The 19744-nt window shown below is 39.6% G+C and overlaps 1 protein-coding gene and 1 long non-coding RNA gene across 2 annotated transcripts; one reads left to right on the top strand and one right to left on the bottom strand.

Annotated features, from left to right (window-relative positions):
• Window positions 1–3847: 3847 nt before the first annotated feature.
• LOC145799243 (uncharacterized) lies at window positions 3848–7117 on the bottom strand. The gene is made up of 5 exons (XM_082888783.1): window positions 6078–7117; window positions 5400–5705; window positions 4873–4949; window positions 4376–4822; window positions 3848–4269 (listed from the first exon to the last, which is right to left on the bottom strand). The coding sequence occupies exons 1-5, from the start codon at window positions 7115–7117 to the stop codon at window positions 3848–3850; spliced, it is 2292 nt and encodes a 763-aa protein (XP_082744909.1).
• Window positions 7118–16143: 9026 nt separating this feature from the next.
• Window positions 16144–17905, top strand: LOC114265871 (uncharacterized). Its single transcript, XR_014339376.1, has 2 exons — window positions 16144–16254; window positions 17683–17905. It is a non-coding gene; the product is annotated as an uncharacterized LOC114265871 (long non-coding RNA).
• The last annotated feature ends 1839 nt before the right edge of the window (window positions 17906–19744 follow it).

Raw genomic sequence — 19744 nt, 5'->3', positions numbered from 1 at the left:
TGGTTTAGCATCGCAGCCGGCCAGTAATCCTTGGATTACCGAAGGCCTCTGAATAGATTAACATATAACTAGGGGCTGCGAAAGCAAATAAACAAACTTACATAGTCCATAGAGCTGCGCAGACATATATGGGACAAGAATTTTAAAACTTTTCATATACATATATGCATATATACAGATATGGCGTCGAAAAGTATAATAACCTTACATCATCCAAGCCACATACATAAGATTTCAAGCATGTTCAGACCAGACATAAACATTTTGGAAGTACAAAAGTCCCAAGGACACAAAACTTAACAGATCACAAAAGGAAACCTCTACGGGAGGCATGATAGCTGGCTGGCACCAAAACTAGCCAGACGGCATCTCAGGCCTGGTCACGCACTTGCTCACCTACATATATATAAATAAATAGTGAGCGGAAGCTCAGTAAACAATAACAGAGTAAAGGGTTTAATGAATGTTGTTCATAATAGTTACAGAAAATGGTATTCGGTAGTTGTCAGAAATGGCTTCATAAACCTGTTTAGAAATCATAATTCATAACAGATACAGATTCAGATTCATATTCATAATCAAAATTTGTAGTTAATCGTACGTGGTATATTCATTAGCCCTAGCAGAGACAGTTGGCCCATAAAGGGGCGGCCATAAAGGCATACAGTTGACCCATAAAGGGAGAGCCATAAAGGCATATAGTTGACCCATAAAGGGACAGCCATAAAGGCATACAGTTGACTCACGTGCACGGAGACGGTACAGTTGGCTCATGAGACGTACAGTTGGCCCATAAATGGAACGCAAGGATCCATAACAGTTGGCTCATGAGACATACAATTGACCTATAATTGGGACGTAACAGAACAGATAACAGATATCAATTGAAGCTAAGAATGCCATGAATACATTTCAGAAACATTGGACAACCAATCATTCATACAGAAAATGTTATTTCAGAAAACAGATCATCTTATATCATTCAGAGAATACTTATAATTGAACATAGCTTTATAAAGTTATTACTCACAGTTGGCTTCGGGTGCAGATAAATAGAGCAAATTAATCAAATGGTTCGAGGCACGCGACCTACACGAGCATACATACAAATACACACTTGAAATACACGTTCGAATTATTTATAACTTGCTTTATTTGTTCTTGGCGTGTTTCTAGTCTTCAACCTCATTGTGGAGTCTTAATCATGGCCTAGGAATGCCTAGGATGGAATGATGGTGTAAAAAAATGCAGTTGAAAACATTTTCCAAAATTTGCTTAAAATAGGGTCCACGCTCGAGCGTGCCTTTTCTCGCTCAAGCAGACATGCAAAATGTGAAGGTTCGCTCGAGCGTAGATTTCCTCACTCGAACGGATTGCAAACGTAGACAAAAGTACTGGTTGCATGATTTTCACGCTCGACGGACGCTTGATCCCCGCTCGAGTATGAGACTCAAATCCTCGCTCGAGCGTGACTTCCCTCACTCGAGCGGATTACAAAACATATGAACTGCTGGGTATATGCATTTCACGCTCGAGCGCGACTTACGTCGCTCGAGCGGAAGTATACGTACTCAGAGTGCTCGCTCGAGCGTGGATCAAATTTCTAGAATTTCCAGCTTTGATCTTCAAGTCCAAACTCGACCTCCAAGGCATCAAACCTCATTTTTTCTGGGCCAAAACTTGAGAAAATACATGAAGCCCTTAAAACAACATAAGTTAAAGATCAATTCAAGAAATCATGGCTCAAAGGCATGCCAATTATATAAAATTCCAGTACAAACTTTATGAATATTTCATTAATACAACATGCATGAACTCCCTTGAATTCGAACACTCCAAAACATTATTAAACTTGGTAATTTAATGGAAAACATGATGAATGACCAAAATGTAAGTGAGATTAACACATGCATGAAAGAAGTCTTTGAAATCATGCTCAATTTGTAAGAAAATTACATGAATGGATTGACCTACATCTCTACTCCTTAAGCTTGATTCTTACATCTTATAGTTCAATTTACTTGAATTCATGTATGAATTAACTCAACTTCAACGCTAAAGGCTTGGTTTCATACCTTAGATGTTCAATTGGGCTTTAGGTGCTAGAATCTTGAACTAGATGAACAAATCCTTAAGTTTTTTTTTTTTCTCCCAGCAGTTCCCTCATTGTGAATTCAATTCTTGAACCTAGGACCCAAAACCATCAATTCTGATGTTGAGCATCAACTTGAGGAAGAATGAAATGAAAAGGTAAACTTAGTGGGGCAAAAATGGCCCTATAGGTAGTAATTAATCAAAATTAATCAAATGGCATTAATTTAATCTAATTTAATCGTTCCAAATTGAATTTCAATTAAACCTACCATAAAACTCTATAAATCCTAATTAGCACATAACTTAAGCTAATTTCTGATTCGGATGCCGATAAGGCCTTCCATCTACAAACCGAAACCAAAATATGAACAGATCTTTCTACAACAGACAGATATAAACACAATAATGCAAAGCACACATGCAAATTAATTCAGAATCCCTCCTTAATTACTGTTAGGCATAATTAAGTACGGATTAACGTTACGCAGGGATTGGGGTTGTTACAGTCTTCCTCTCTTAAAAGAGTTTGGTTCTCCAAACTCGAATTACCTTCATTCTAGAAGAACATTGGGTCTAATGGAAACAAATTCGGATATCTTTTCATCATGTCTTCTTCTGTTTCCCAGGTTACATAAGTTCCTCCATAATTTTGCCAATCCACATTCACCAACGGGATTTCTTTGTTTCTTAGTCTTTTGATCCTGCGGTTCACAATTTGAATAGGCCTTTCCTTGTAAGTATAATCATCCTTTAGGAGTACATGAGTTGGCTCAATCACATGTAACGGATCCCTCAGATAATTTCGAAGCATAGAGACATGAAAGACATTATGCATATGCTCCATAACCGGTGGTAAGGCCACCCGATAAGTTACTGGGTTGATTTTCTCCAAAACTTCATATGGTCCAACATATCTCGGCGCCAACTTACCCTCGACACCAAACTGAGTTTGCCCTTTCATTGGAGTCACTTTGATAAACACATGGTTCCCAACTTCGTATTCTCTATCTCTTTTTCGAACATCAGCATAACTCTTTTGTTGGCTCTGTGCGGTTTTCAGTCTCTGCTGAATCAGCTTAACGTTTTCAGTCGCTTCTTGTACGAGTTCCGGTCCCAACAACGGTTTGTCACCTACTTCGGCCCAGCAAATCGGAGATCGGCATTTCCTACCATACAAAGCGTCATAAGGAGCCATCCCGATGCTTGAACGGTAACTGTTGTTATACACAAACTCAGCCAATGGCAAGTAGGTCTCCCAGTTCTCTTGGAAATCTAACACACACATTCTGAGCATATCTTCCAAGGTTTGATTAGTTCGTTCAGTTTGACCATCTGTCTGTGGGTGATAGGCGCTACTCAACCTCAATTCTGTCCCCAAAGCCTGTTGCAAGCTCTGCCAAAATCTTGATGTAAACTTCGAGTCTCTGTCAGACACAATAGATACTGGCACCCCATGCAATCTCACAATTTCCTTCATATAAATATTGGCCAATTTGTCCGCATTATAAATAGTCTTGACAGGCAGAAAATGGACAGACTTAGTTAAACGGTCAACTATAACCCAGATAGAATCCATACCTCGAGAAGAGCGAGGCAGTCCCACAATGAAATCCATAGTTATGTGCTCCCATTTCTATGCCGGTATTGGGAGCGGCTGTAACAAACCAGCGGGTCGTTGATGTTCGGCTTTGACCTGTTGGCAATGTAAACACCTAGCCACAAAATCTGCAATATAATTTTTCATTCCTGGCCACTAGAAGTTCTGTTTCAAGTTATGGTACATCTTTGTATTCCCTAGATGCATAGCAAATTTAGTATTGTGGGCTTCAGACATAACATGTTTTCTCAAATCATAATAATCAGGCACACAAAGACGATTCTGAAATTTTAGCACATTATTCTCAAACACAAACCCTGGCCTTGGTTTTGAATCAAGTTCTTCCACAACCTTTTGCAAGTATTCATCTTCAAGTTGCTTCTCTTTGATCTCTTCAAAGATTGTAGGTTGAGCAGAAATAGCGGCTAGTATTCCGCTCTGTTCACGTATCACTACTTTAATCTCGTTCATTTCCAGGTCATATAACAATTCTTTTTGGCTAGTAAGCAAACATGATAGATTCCCCATTGATTTCCGGCTCAAGGCATCCGCCACAATATTAGCTTTCCTTGGAAAATCTGCAAGTCATAATCTTTAATTAGCTCAAACCATCTCCTCTGTCTCATGTTCAACTCCTTTTGGGTAAAGAAATATTGAGGCTTTTATGATCAGTATACACTTCACATGTAACTCCATATAGATAATGTGTTGGGTAAAGAAATATAGCTGCCAGTTCAAGATCATGTATTGGGTAATTCTTTTCGTGTGGACGGACTTGCCGAGAGGCATAGGCAATTACTTTCTCATTTTGCATTAACACACAACCTAAACCTTCATAGGACGCATCACTGTAGATCTGAAATCCATCAGTATCATTAGGCAAAGTCAAAATCGGTGCAGTTACTAATCTAGTCTTCAATTCTTGAGAAGCCGACTCTCTTTGTTCGTTCCAATCAAATGGCACATTTTGCTGAGTTAACTGAGTCAATGGCATGGCAAGTTTCGAAAAGTCTTTTCCAAATCTTCTATAGTAACCTGCAAGTTCCAGAAAACTTCTAACCGCGGCCACATTCGTCGGTTTAGGCCAGTCCACAATAGCTTCAATTTTCTGAGGGTCAACCGAAATACCATCTTTGTTGATCACATGCCCAAAAATGCCACACTGTCAAGCTAGAATTCACATTTGGACAGTTTGGCATATAGTTTCTTCTCTCTCAGAATCTGCAAAGTAGTTCTCAGATGATTCTCATGTTCTTCCCTGTCTTTAGAATAAATCAAAATATCGTCAATAAACATAACAATAAATTCATCAAGATATTGTTTGAAAACTCTGTTCATTAGATCCATAAAAGCTGCTGGTGCATTTGTTACCCCAAATGGCATGACTAAAAATTCATAGTGTCCGTATCTAGTTCTGAATATGGTTTTCTCCACATCTTCTGCTTTAACTTTCAACTGGTGATATCCAGATTTAAGGTCAATCTTGGAAAATACTTGGGCTCCCTAAAGTTGATCAAACAAGTCATCTATTCGGGGCAAAGGGTATTTATTCTTGATGGTTACCTTGTTTAATTCTCGGTAGTCTATATATAATCTCAAAGATTCGTCTTTCTTTTTGACAAATAGGACTGGAGCACCCCAAGGTGAAGTGCTCGGGCGAATGAATTTCTTGTCTAATAGTTCTTGTAATTGGGTTTTCAATTCTTACAGTTCTGAGGTTGACATTCTGTAAGGGGTCTTAGAAATAGGTTGTGTTCCCGGCGCTACTTCTATAGTGAACTCAATCTCCCTATCAACTAAGTCTCCAGACAAGTCATCCGGAAACACATCGAAAAATTCATAAGCAACAGGGATAGTTTCCACATTGGTCTTATCAAAGGTCTCAGTCAAAACACAACACATGTAACCCCTACATCCATTCCTAAGCAATTTAACAGCTTTCATGGCAGAAATCAGGTACGGGGGAGGAATTACCCCATTTCCAGTAAAAACAAATTCAGGCATACCCAGAGGTCTAAACGCAACAAATTTACTTGCACAGTCAATAGTAGCACAATATTTAGTCAACCAGTTCATACCCAGAATACAATCAAAAGCATTAATGTTCAAGGGTAACAAATCAACATACAATGTCATATCACTAACCATAATGTCGCATGCTGGATAAACATAAGTACATAACATAGAACCCCCAGACGGTGTAGAAACAGATAACACATATGTCATAAGTTTTAGTGGTCTAGTTAATTTCCGAGAGAAAGCATACGATACGAAGGAATGTGTAGAACCGAAATTGATCAATACACATGCATTTTGAGAACATATAGGAAGTATACCTGACACCATAGTTTCGGTGTTTTGTACGTCACTAGGCACTAAAGCAAACACTCGACCTTGCTTCAGAGGTTTTTTCTCAGTATTAGTCCTAACATTTGCTTTTGATCCAGTAGTAGATCCTGCCGAACCTGCTACAGGACGGTTGACACTTTCGGACCCGATTGGACAATCCTTTATTATGTGACCCGTCTTACCACACCGGAAACATGCACCAGATACTCGATGGCAAACCCCTCTGTGTCTCCTCTCACACTGAGCACAATTAGGCGTTGATCCACCACTTTGACTTGAACTACTAGACGATCCCGTATTTTGTTTCTTATTCCCAGTAAATGAATGGCCCCTTTTAAAACTAGTTCCGGACCTTTTCCCCATCCAATCAGTTTGTGGAACAAAAGTTTGTTTCTTTGCTGCCAAAATGGCTTCTGTCATTAGTGCCCTATCCAATACGTTCACATACGTGGGTAGGTTAAGAACTCCCACCCGATCTAGTATATCTAAATCTAGTTCGCCCTCAAATTTGCGGGCCTTCTTATAGTCCATGTCGACCATGTGAGGAGCAAATCTGGCTAGCTCAATAAATTTAGCCTCGTACTCTGCTATGGACATCCTGCCTTGTTTGAGTTCTTGAAATTCTGAAACCTTTCGGTTCCGAAAGCACTGGGGAAAGTACTTATTATAGAAAATTGTATTAAATTGAGCCCATGTCATATTTTTGTCATTGTTTCGAACCAATAACCACCACCTCCGAGCTTTATCCTTCAGCGTGTAGGTGGCCAGAAGGACTTTCTGAGTTTCAGAACAGGGAAATACCTCAAACAATTTCTCCATTTCCAACAACCATGTTTTAGCCTTTAACGGTTCAATTCCGCCAAGGAAGGTTGGCGGTTTCATCTTCATAAACTTTTGAGTCAGATTGATTATGTCACTGTTGCCCGGTTCCACTGGTGTCAGCGGAGGTGGAGGAGGTAGAGGGTGTTGTCTCTGTTGTTGTATTACTATCTCAGTTAGGGCTGTAAGCATTTGTTCCATTCTACTCATCCGGGCCTCTGAGGACCTTGTTGTATCATCACTTCTCGCATTGTCCATTTGCTATAAGTAAACAATTCATTATAAACATAGGCAAATAGTCCTTGTCACTTTATTCAATTTCTTTGATCTCATAACACATGATCATATTTGGATTTACGCTTTCACTTTTAAACAAACACACTTAGGCATGCAGATGGAATGCCCTTACTTCTTACTAGGACATCCTGAGCTCATATGGACTTGTGTGTGTGGTAAAACACGTGCTCTGATACCACTTTGTCACGACCCAAACTCGCCCCTATAAGTTTAGCATCGCAACCCGCCAGTAATCCTTGGATTACCAAAGGCCTCTGAACAGATTAACATATAGCTAGGGGCTGCGAAAGCAAATAAACAAACTTACATAGTCCATAGAGCTGTGCAGACATATATGGGACAGGAATTTTAAAACTTTTCATATACATATATGCATATATACAGATATGGCGTCGAAAAGTACAGTAACCTTACATCACCCAAGCCACATACACAAGATTTCAAGCGTGTTCAGACCAGACATAAACATTTTGGAAGTACAAAAGTCCCAAGGACACAAAACTCAACAGATCATAAAAGGGAACCTCTACAGGAGGCATGATAGCTGGCTGACACCAAAACTCGCCAGGCGGCATCTCAGGCCTGGTCACGCGCTTGCTCACCTACATATATATAAATAAATAGTGAGCGGAAGCCTAGTGAACAATAACAGAATAAAGGGTTTAATGAATGTTGTCCATAATAGTTACAGAAAACGGTATTTGGTAGTTGTCAGAAATGGCTTCATAAACCTGTTCAGAAATCATAATTCATAACAGATACAGATTCAGAATCATATTCATAATCAAAATTTGTAGTTAATCGTACGTGGTACATTCATTAGCCCTAGCAGAGACAGTTGGCCCATAAAGGGGCGGCCATAAAGGCATATAGTTAACCCATAAAGGGACATCCATAAAGGCATACAGTTGACTCACGTGCACGGAGACGGTACGGTTGGCTCATGAGACGTACAGTTGGCCCATAAATGAGACGTAAGGATCCATAACAGTTGGCTCATGAGACATACAGTTGACCCATAATTGGGACGTAACAGAACAGATAACATATATCATTTGAAGCTAAGAATGCCACAAATACATTTCAGAAACATTGGACAACCAATCATTCATACAAAAAATGTTATTTCAGAAAACAGATCATCTTATATCATTTAGAGAATACTTACAATTGAACATAGCTTTACAAATTTATTACTCACAGTTGGCTTTGGGTGTAGATGAATAAAGCAGATTAATCAAATGGTTCGAGGCACGCGACCTACACGAACATACATACAAATGCACACTTGAAATACACGTTCGAATTATTCATAACTTGCTTTATTTGTTCTTGGCGTGTTTCTAGTCTTCAACCTCATTGTGGAGTCTTAATCATGGCCAATGAATGCCTAGGATGGAATGAAGATATAAAAAAATGCACTTGAAAACATTTTCCAAAATTTGCTGAAAATAGGGTCCACGCTCGAGCGTGGCTTTTCTCGCTCGAGCAGACATGCAGAATGCGAAGGTTCGCTCGAGCATGAATTTCCTCGCTCGAGCGGACTACAAATGTAGACAAAAGTACTAGTTACATGATTTTCACGCTCGACGGACGCTCGATCCCCACTCGAGCATGAGACTCAAATCCTCGCTCGAGCGTGATTTCCCTCGCTCGAGTGGACTACAAAACATATGAACTGCTGGATATATACATTTCACGTTCGAGCGCAACTTACGTTGCTCGAGCAGAAGTATACGTACTCAGAGTGCTCGCTCGAGCGTGAAGTCCCCTGTTCGAGCGTGGATCAAATTTCTAGCATTTCCAGCTTTGATTTTCAAGTCCAAACTCGACCTCCAAGGCATCAAACCTCATTTTTTATGGGCCAAAACTTGAGAAAATACATGAAAACCCTTAAAACAACATAAGTTAAAGATCAATTCAAGAAATCATGGCTCAAAGGCATGCCAATTGTACAAAATTCCAACACAAACTTTATGAATATTTCATTAATACAACATGCATGAACTCCCTTGAATTCGAACACTCCAAAACATGATCAAACTTGGTAATTTAATGGAAAACATGATGAATGACCAAAATGTAAGTGAGATTAACACATGTATGAAAGAAGTCTTTGAAATCATGCTCAATTTGTAAGAAAATGCACATGCATGCATGGATTGATCTACCTCTCTACTCCTTAAGCTTGATTCTTACATCTTATAGTTCAATTTACTTGAATTCATGTATGAATTAACTCAACTTCAAGGCTAAAGGCTTGGTTTCATACCTTAGATGTTCAATTGGGCTTTAGGTGCTAGAATCTTGAACTAGATGAACAAATCCTCAAGTTTTCTTCTTTTCTCCTAGCAATTCTATAGAGACCCTAAATTTTTTTAATTACACTTGAAACCCTGAGCCTTAGGTTAATAGTATTTTAACCCTAGTTCCGTAAAAATCTGTGTAAGGGCCCAAGTAAAGAATAATTTCTCCGTGTGTTACCATAATTAAATCATAAAACACCACTTTATGATTGGAACTATCCTAAAACTTGGTTTTATTTATTTACCTCATAATTTCTAAATTAATTCACACATGTTATGTTACTTGATTTGTTTTGTGTGTGATTGATTGATAGAAGATATGTGGGTGTGTGTGTTTTTACTGGGCATTCCAAGCTCATGGCGTGTCATGCCAGGTGAAGAAGCAGCTTACGACGGGGAAGGGTATCCCGAAGACAATCAAGATGAAGTTTTAGAGCCGTGGTTCACTTGAAAATTTAGACTAGCAGTTTGTTTTTGTGTTCTCTCTTCTTTTACCTTTTGGTTTGACAATATTTGTAAACCTCTAGTGGAACTCAAATCAGTTATCCATGTTATAACTCCGCTTGTATGTGTATATTAACGTATTGTGGTTATCTATTTTGTTTGAGTTGTACTTTATATATTACTCTTGCGGTCTCAAATTTTGGGGCGTGACAAATTGGTATCAGAGCCCTAGGTTCAACCCTTAACCCACGCGTGTTAACTCGTGATTTTAGATATCCTTGCCTTTCACATTACTATTTTCTGTTACCATTATACTATATCATATTAAGGGTGGACTAAAAAAAAAAAAAATTTTGTTTACCTACGATAGGATGGATTCTACATCAGAAAACGTTGATAACTGGGGAGTTTTTCGGTTCCAGAACAGACGGGCAGTAGCTGTTAGCCCACAAAGACTTAACCGACGGTGTCAATTAGGGGCGGAGCGCGTGATAAAGAAAGCTATTCGGAAAACAGAAGAGGATTTTTCATACTACACTACGCAAGCAAGACGAGCGTTGGTACGTCGATGCCTCCAGTGCAAATACAAGGAGCTTAGGTTTGCTCTTCAGATAGAGCGGAATGATCAAACTTTTGCTGAGCTTAGGCAAGAGGTATTGACTGAGGATCCGTGTCCAGTGATGCATCGCGTTGGACCCGAGAGCTGTGGCTCTCACCATCCTGAGTTAGAGGTTCCGTTTGTCTCAGTACTTCCTGGAGCTTCCCCTGCATTCCCTATAGAGGTGTCATCAGAGTACACCCCTACACCGGCTCAGCAGTTTCCGGCCTCCCCGACATATGCTCCTTTACCACCAGAGGATCCTGAGGAAGATCTCGAAGAAGACCCAGAGGAATCATTTGACTTAGGACTGTAGTAGTTGTGGGACGAACCCTTTTGTGTACCTTTGTAAATAGTGTTTTGTGTGGTTGAAGCGTGTTTTGTTTTGGTGTATACACGCTACACGCTAACCTAGATAGTGTATCCTTTTGTAAGAAGAAGTTATATGCGTATCTATAAAATATCTAGTTGGTTAATCTAGTGTGTTGTATGTATTTTATTTTATTTTGCTTGGTTTAATTGCATCATCCATTTAGAAAAATACATAAATTTCATACACCTCGGACCACATTAAATTAGACTATTTATTGAACGCCTCTTCGCCTTCACAACAACCCTAAGCTTATATTACCCACAAACTTGGCAGATGGCGGACAATGTGGAAGCAAACGATCAAGTCAGACGCCGACGAGGACGTCCAGCTCGCAATCAAGGCGCTAATTGCGGTAGACCTATATCTGCGGAGGAGTTGCCAAGACCAGTCGAAAACCAGATTCTTGAAGAGTTAGGAAGGCTTAGAAGAACGCAACCAAATGAGCGGATATATTTGTTATCTGAGTTCAGAAAGCAAAGACCGCCGGTGTTCACAGGTGAGCTTGACCCGAGAGTCGCTGAGAGTTGGATTCATCAAATAGAAAAGATGTTGGAAACCATGGGTATTACAGTGCATACAGACAAGATCGCCCTGGCAAGTTATCAGCTAGAAAGAGAAGCGGATCATTGGTGGTCCTTGATGAAAAATTCTCAGACACGACAAACATGACTTGGGCTCAGTTCAAAGAATTGTTTCTAAGAAAAGATTTCCCAAACACAGTTAGACAAGAGCGGATTTGGCAATTTCAAACTTTGAAACAGGATGAGATGTCAGTGACTCAGTATGTAGCCAAGTTTGAAGAGCTAGCGCGATACGCAGCCCAATACGTCGCAGATGAGGGAGAGAAAGCACGAAAATTCGAGTGGGGTTTAGACCCTATTATTAGAGGTAAAGTGTTACCCTTACGCCTTCCTACTTTTGCTGATGTGGTGGATACGGCATTGGATGCAGAAAGAGAGTGGGCAGACTCAAAAAGGATTTTGGATGATGAAAACGAAGAAAGGGGGTCAGTCCTTTGTAGGGCCAAGAAGAAATGACCGAAGGAATGTGGTACGGACACCATACATCAAACCGTCGCAACAGCTGCAACAGCAAAGCCAGAAAGGAAGTTTACAAACCAAGCCTATTACACAAATCCAACGTTTTCACTGTCACCAAATAGGGCACAAGAAGTCGGAATGTCCCTAACTTTCTGGAATGGGAAATCAAGCAGGGGGTTCAAGAGCGAATGCTCAAGTTATTGGCGGGCAAAGGCCATGGATGAACAAGTCAGGAGGAAACCGAAAGGTTGGACCAACCGGTAATCAAAAAGGCACAGGCAGAGTTTTTGCCCTCCAAGAGGAAGGTAATGAAGATCCATCAGTAATTAGAGGTAACCTTGTACTCTATAATTCCTGGGTTCACGTTCTATTCGATTCTGGCGCATCACATTCTTTTATATCAACCTCATGTGTTAAATCATTAGGTCTTAGATGTGAACCTTTAGAAACTACTTTACGTGTTGCATCACCCTTGGGAGGAAGTATTAGGGTAGGATTAATCTGTCGAGGGTGTAAATTAGAAGTGTCAGGGTTACACTTGAGTTGTGACCTTCGGGTCATGAACATGTCCGATTTTGACATAATCTTGGGAATGGATTGGTTATCCGCCCACCAAGCAATGATTGATTGCTACCGCAAGAGGGTGACGGTTTGCACACCTAGTGGAACGTGTTTCCAATTTAAGGGGGATAGAGAGGATTCCCTGAGCACAACAAATCGTAAAATGCAGTGGCATCGACAATTTGCTGGATGGTTAGCAAGTTTGATCATTAATGAAGAAGCTCAATCAGAATTAAATCTTCCGCGTGTAGTTTGTGAATACGCTGATGTTTTTCCTGAGGAGTTGCCAGGATTACCGCCACATCGTGAAGTAGATTTTAGTATCGAGTTACAAGCGGGTACTGCACCAATATCCCTGACACCCCACCGTATGGCTCCTGCTGAACTTCGGGAGTTGAAGACGCAACTGCAGGAATTACTGGACAAGGGATTTATCCGACCAAGTACCTCACCATGGGGCGCACCAGTTCTATTTGCAAAGAAAAAGGACGGAACACTAAGATTGTGCATAGATTATCGGCAACTCAATCGGGTGACGATCAAGAATCGATATCCACTTCCACGGATTAATGACCTTTTTGACCAACTTCGAGGTTCAAAGTGTTATTCAGAGATTGATCTTAGATCTGGCTATCATCAATTGCGGGTCACTGATGATGACATACCAAAAACTGCTTTCCGAACCCGATATGGCCATTACGAATTTGTGGTAATGCCCTTTGGATTAACCAATGCACCAGCCGTGTTTATGAGCTTGATGAATAAGATTTTTACTCCGTACTTGGACCAGTTCGTGGTGGTGTTTATTGACGATATTCTAGTCTATTCACTGTCGGAAGAGGAACATGAACAACACTTGAGAGTAGTTCTCCAAGTTTTAAGAAACAACTAGCTGTACGCAAAAGCAAGTAAATGCGAGTTCTGGTTGAAGGAAGTCACATTTTTGGGACACGTCGTGTCGGAACATGGAATTGCTGTAGACCTGGCCAAGGTGGAAGCAGTATTAGATTGGAAACAGCCAACCTCAGTATTTGAAGTTCGTAGTTTCTTAGGGTTGGCCGGCTATTACCGATGGTTTATTCAAGACTTTTCTAAACTAGCTAAGCCGATGACTTGTCTAACGCAAAAGGGGTAAAATACGATTGGAACGAAGCATGTGAACAATCCTTTCAAGAACTCAAGAGGAGATTGACTAGTGCCCCAATACTCATCATTCCGGAGCGAGACATAGGATATACGGTATATTGCGACACGTCCAAGGATGGGCTAGGCTGTGTGCTAATGGAAAAAGGGAAGGTGGTAGCTTACGGCTCCAGGCAACTGAAACCGCATTAAAAGAATTATCCGACACACGATCTAGAGTTGGCAGCAATGGTTTTTGCATTAAAGCAGTGGCGTCATTATTTGTATGGTGAACAATTTGAGATTTTCACGAACCATAAGAGCTTGAAATATTTGTTCACGCAGAAGGACTTGAACATGAGACAAAGACGGTGGCTAGAATACCTCGAAGATTACCATTTTACTCTATCCTATCATCCTAGCAAAGCTAACGTGGTGGCGGATGCCCTGAGTCGCAAGAACCGGAGAATTATTGCTAGCTTGGCACTCAAGGAATGGAACATGGTCGGAACACTTAATGAGTTTGGAGTACAGATGAAAGCTCAAGACGAGAAGGTATACCTTGGCACTCAAATCGCTACACCTAAATTACTGAACGAGGTAATAGAGTCACAGAAGTATGATCAAGAGGTGGCGTTCATAAAAACGCGAATAGCATCCGGCGATCCTGTACCTGATTGGACGATTCATTCAGATGGAAGTTTGAGACATCAGGGTAGAGTGTTAGTACCACAAGATGAGTCACTTAGAGAAAAAGTTTTAAAGGCGTTCCACCATTCAGTATTCGCAGTGCACCCAGGAGGGACGAAAATGTACCAAAACTTAAAACGTCAATATTGGTGGAGGGGAATAAAGAAAGATGTGGCTCAATTCATAGCCAGATGCCTTACGTGTCAGCAAGTAAAGGCAGAACACCAGCGACCTGGAGGGATACTTCAGCCCTTGCCGATATCAGAATGGAAATGGGAGCATGTAACAATGGACTTCGTCACTGGACTACCCAGGTCACCGAAAGGATATGATGCTATATGGGTTATAGTTGATCGTTTGACGAAAACTGCGCACTTTTTGCCATATAAAATCTCCGACACTTTGACATCGCTGAGTCATCTCTACATTAAGGAAATTATCCGATTACACGGAATTCCTGTATCAATTGTGTCCGACCGGGACCCGCGTTTCACCTCCCGATTCTGGGGAAGCTTACAGGAAGCGTTAGTGACCGAATTATGTTTCAGTACCGCATTTCATCCTCAAACTGACGGACAGTCGGAACGTACCATTCAAACTTTGGAGGACATGTTAAGAGCTTGTGTGATGGATTTTAAAGGGAGCTGGGAGTGACACCTACCGCTGGTGGAGTTCACATACAACAATAGTTTCCAGGCTAGTATTGGCATGGCTCCATTCGAAGCACTGTATGGTCGGCCTTGCAGATCACCAGTTTGTTGGACTGAAGCTGGAGAAGTAAGTCTATTGGGCCCAGAAATCGTGCAAGAAACTACAGAAAAGGTGAAACTTATTCGACAAAGATTAGTGGCAGCTCAAGATCGTCAGAAGAGTTATGCAGATAAAAGGAGAAGACTGCTAACCTTCGCTACCGGTGATTATGTTTTCCTGAAAATTCAGCCCCGCCGAGGGATTATTCGTTTTGGAAAGAAAGGAAAATTATCACCTCGATATATTGGACCCTTCGAGATACTTCAAAAAATCGAAGAGGTTGCGTACAAGTTGGCTTTACCCCCACAGTTGGCTGGAGTACATGATGTTTTCCATGTATCTATGCTGCGGAAGTACATAATGCACCCTTCTCACATCATCAACTGGGAAGAAATCCAACTCAATGAGGACGCTACCTTTGAAGAGGGACCTGTAGCAATTATAGACAGACAAGAAAAGAACTTGCGAGGGAAGACAATTCCCCTTCTTAAGATACTCTGGCGTCACTATGGTATTGAAGAGTTCACCTGGGAACGTGAAGATGCGATGCGGGCAAATTATCCACAACTATTTGGGACGTAAGGTATGATCTAATTTCGAGGACGAAATTTATTTAAGGGGGATAGGTTGCAGAGACCCTAAATTTTTTTAATTACACTTGAAACCCTGAGCCTTAGGTTAATAGCATTTTAACCCTAGTTCCGTAAAAATCTGTGTAAGAGCCCAAGTAAAGAATAATTTCTCCGTGTGTTACCATAATTAAATCATAGAACACCACTTTATGATTGGAACTATCCTAAAACTTGGTTTTATTTATTTACCTCATAATTTCTAAATTAATTCACACATTTTATTCTTATTTCTAATTTTTTTTATTATTGTTCTTTCATTAATTATTTATTTGAATGGAACATTATTGTGTACTTGAATATATACATAGTTTATATATATATATATATATAATATTGGTGGAAGAGTGGGTTGATAACAACAAAGAAATAAATAAAATAAATAAATAAATAAATAAATATCTAGATATTTAGTCCCTTAGCCATTAAGCTACCTATATTATATAAATTGAGAGTTGGTCCCAATCCACACCCACGTTTTTCATCAGCTCAAGGAGAGGGTGAGAGAGGGAGAGTTTGCTCAAGGGAAGTCAAGGGGAGTAGAGAAGTGAGAAGAAGAAAAAAAAAAAAAAAGACTTCTTGAAGGTAAAAATACACCTCTCCCTTGTCTTCTCAAAATTTTTTTTTTCTTTACCCATCTCATCCTATTGTCTAGATGCTCCCTTGGGTTATGTATTAATGGTAAATTGAGTTTTTGGTGTGTATGCATGTGTGGGTGTGAATTGGTGACATTGTCTTACAATTTTATTCAAAATATGCACTGCTGCAATTTCTAATATTTAAAAGAAATATCAAACCTGTTTATTTCTCAAATCTGAATTTATCGTAAGGTAATTGGTGTGTATAGAGCTTGTGACAATTTTATTAGCCTCTAATTGTGTGTTTTTAGGGCTTGGATAATTTGTTAAAAAAATCTGGTCCTGAATCTCTGAAAAACAGTCCACTTTTAGTAATTTTATAAAATTCTAGAAAAATCATCTCGGGTTGGTTCTTTTGTCAAAATTTAGAAATCTGAGTCCTCTTTCCAATAGATTTTATTTGAGTGAAAACCATCGGGTAGATTGAGAGAAACGCTAGTTTTCCCGATGGGTGACAAATCTGGACAGGTTTTTGAATATAGCTTGTGGATGAATTTCTGGAGGTGCTATGCACATTCTGTGAATTGGAATTGAAACTAGACAGGTTAATTATTATTTCTGTGCAATTTCAGCCCCTAATTTGACCTAGAAGTATTTTTACCAAAGCATTCTTGTTAGCCCTGTAGAACCGACCGGTGCTGGAAATTGTGTTCTACTATGTGACTTGTCTCTAAGTGTTTCAGGCCTTTTTAATGTTATTTCTTGCTTAACTATACTTATGTACTTATGTATGATGATCATGGACTATATTTCCTCTAGTATGTTTTTCCCATACTCGTTTAATTGACCAAATTACCGAATGTGACTAACTCACCTAGCAAAAGATCTAATAAACGGGAAATGATAAGGGGTTGGCAATGGGTGACGTTTATCTTAGTGTTTTAGAACAATTTTATACATATGCATGACATGAATTATGATGGGGTTAATACCAAATGAGTTAAGTCTTGCGTAAGCAGTTTAAGCGAACCCCTGGGTTGACTTGGATGTATTCAGACTCTATGCGGCGGTTTCAGGGTGTAAGCGAGCCCTTTGGTATGGTATGTGCAGGGTGTAAGCGAGCCCGCTTGTTGGCCGTCCCTTTTGAGGTCCATCAATGCCACTGACAGGTAAATAATTGGAAGGTGGGCATAGGTGGTAAGGTCTGCAAAGCAGCAAAAGGGGGAGTTCTGAATAGTCTGATATTCAATCCTTGTGGTTGGGTAGAAGGATCTCTTTGGGGGTCCCTAAATGCCTAGCCTAACTACTGATTTATAAAACCTTAATGTAAGTATGTTATGTTACTTGATTTGTTTTGTGTGTGATTGATTGATAGAAGATATGGGGGTGTGTGTGTTTTTACTGGGCATTCCAAGCTCATGGCGTGTCATGCCAGGTGAAGAAGCAGCTTACGACGGGGAAGGGTATCCCGAAGACAATCAAGATGAAGTTTTAAAGCCGTGGTTCACTTGAAAATTTAGACTAGTAGTTTGTTTTTGTGTTCTCTCTTCTTTTACCTTTTGGTTTGACAATATTTGTAAACCTCTAGTGGAACTCAAATCAGTTATCCATGTTATAACTCCGCTTGTATGTGTATATTAACGTATTGTGGTTATCTATTTTGTTTGAGTTGTACTTTATATATTACTCTTGCGGTCTCAAATTTTGGGGCGTGACAAATTCCCTCTTTGTGAATTCAATTCCTGAACCTAGGACCCAAATCCCTCAATTCTCTCTCATTCTCACGTTGAGCATCAAGTTGAGGAAGAATGAAATGAAAAGGTAAACTTAGTGGGGCAAAAATGGCCCTATAGGTAATAATTAATCAAAATTAATCAAATGGCATTAATTTAATCTAATTTAATCGTTCCAAATCGAATTTCAATTAAACCTACCATAAAACTCTATAAATCCTAATTAGCACATAACTTAAGCCAATTTCTGATTCGGATGCCGATAAGGCCTTCCATCCACAAACCGAAACCAAAACATGAACAGATCTTTTTACAGCAGATAGATATAAACACAATAATGCAAAGCACACATGCAAATTAATTCAGAATCCCTCCTTAATTACTGTGAAGCATAATTAAGTACGGATTAATGTTACGCAGGGATCGAGGTTTTTACAACCTTACACCACTAGCTCCTTCTTCTCATCGCTACTCCAAACACCTCTAGATCATCCTGCACCCCTCCACTACCACCCTCGATACACTAAGGTCTACCCATACCCTTCACTTCTTTTTCTCAACCTATTATCACTATCATTCCCTTTCTCCACTTCTCTAAGCACTGTTATCAGGAAATTCTATTTCTATACACTTACTTACCTCAGTGTACACATTTAATGAAATTTTATTTTAATGACAATCATACCCTAAAGTAAAATGATTATAATGTGTATCAAAATACACCTTTAATAATATATTCCAATTTTCTTTATACACATCTTTTTAAAACAAAAAAAATCTCACTGCACATCCTTTTAGTAAAAAAAACCCTAACTTATCTATTATTCCTCATTTGTTCCTTTGTTTCTCACTTGCTTGCAGAGTAATACTCTCAATCTCCATGTATTATCAACTCTTCTTCACTTGTTCGTTTTTATTTTGGTTTTCGATTTCCCCATTTTAGTACACCTCTAATGCACTGGGGAAGCTCTAAATTAGAGTACAATTTTTTATATTTTTTATTTTTGGGGTGAAAAATTGGCTCGTCACTGAATTGTCTTTGCGAAAGGACATAACCTCAATCTAAGTTAATAGATCTGTGAACTATGGCAGAAAGTTGAGATCTTTGAATCCAAAATTTTCCATAAATATGTTTATATATATATATATATATATATATTTTAGGAACTTAATAGCAATATATTAAACAAAAATAAAAAGCTACACAGTTAGAATTACACTATAAGACTACTGCCTTTGCTTCCAAATGGGCAACGGTAACAAACAAACGTGGTGCCTTAACAATACTAAGAAAATCAAAACACCTAGACATACTTTTAATATCATCAACAATGTGAGCAATATCCCAGCTAGCTTTGTGAAAACCATTGAGCTACCAGACTAAGTTTTGACTGTCAGTAAGCACCGTAATGGATTTCACCCCACTGAGGAAACACCACCTCACAGCACTCCAGCAAGCATGAGCGTCCGCCACCAACGCCGAAGAGGCGAGGAACGGAGAACTCTGTTTGGCAACCAACTGCCCGTGAGAGTCCAAGCCAATCCAAGTTTTGCTGCAGATGGTTGCAAGTTTTGCTGTCGAGGGATGTATAATGAGTGAATTGAAGCAATGGAATGATTTGTATGGAGAAGGAAGTTCAAAGAAAAAGCAGCAGTTAACTTACTTACTTCCTATAGATTGGTAGATTGCCGACATATTTAATCCACTCATCATCAACACCATTATTTGTGAAACAATGTGGAAGGTTTGGAAATCCAAAAGGG

The sequence above is a fragment of the Camellia sinensis genome, chromosome 9 (genome assembly GCF_055761805.1).
Source record: "Camellia sinensis isolate YWXY chromosome 9, ASM5576180v1, whole genome shotgun sequence".
NCBI classification, from domain to species: Eukaryota; Viridiplantae; Streptophyta; class Magnoliopsida; order Ericales; family Theaceae; genus Camellia; species Camellia sinensis.
Note: the sequence above shows the minus strand (reverse complement) of the source record. Positions and strands in the feature narration are given on the sequence as shown.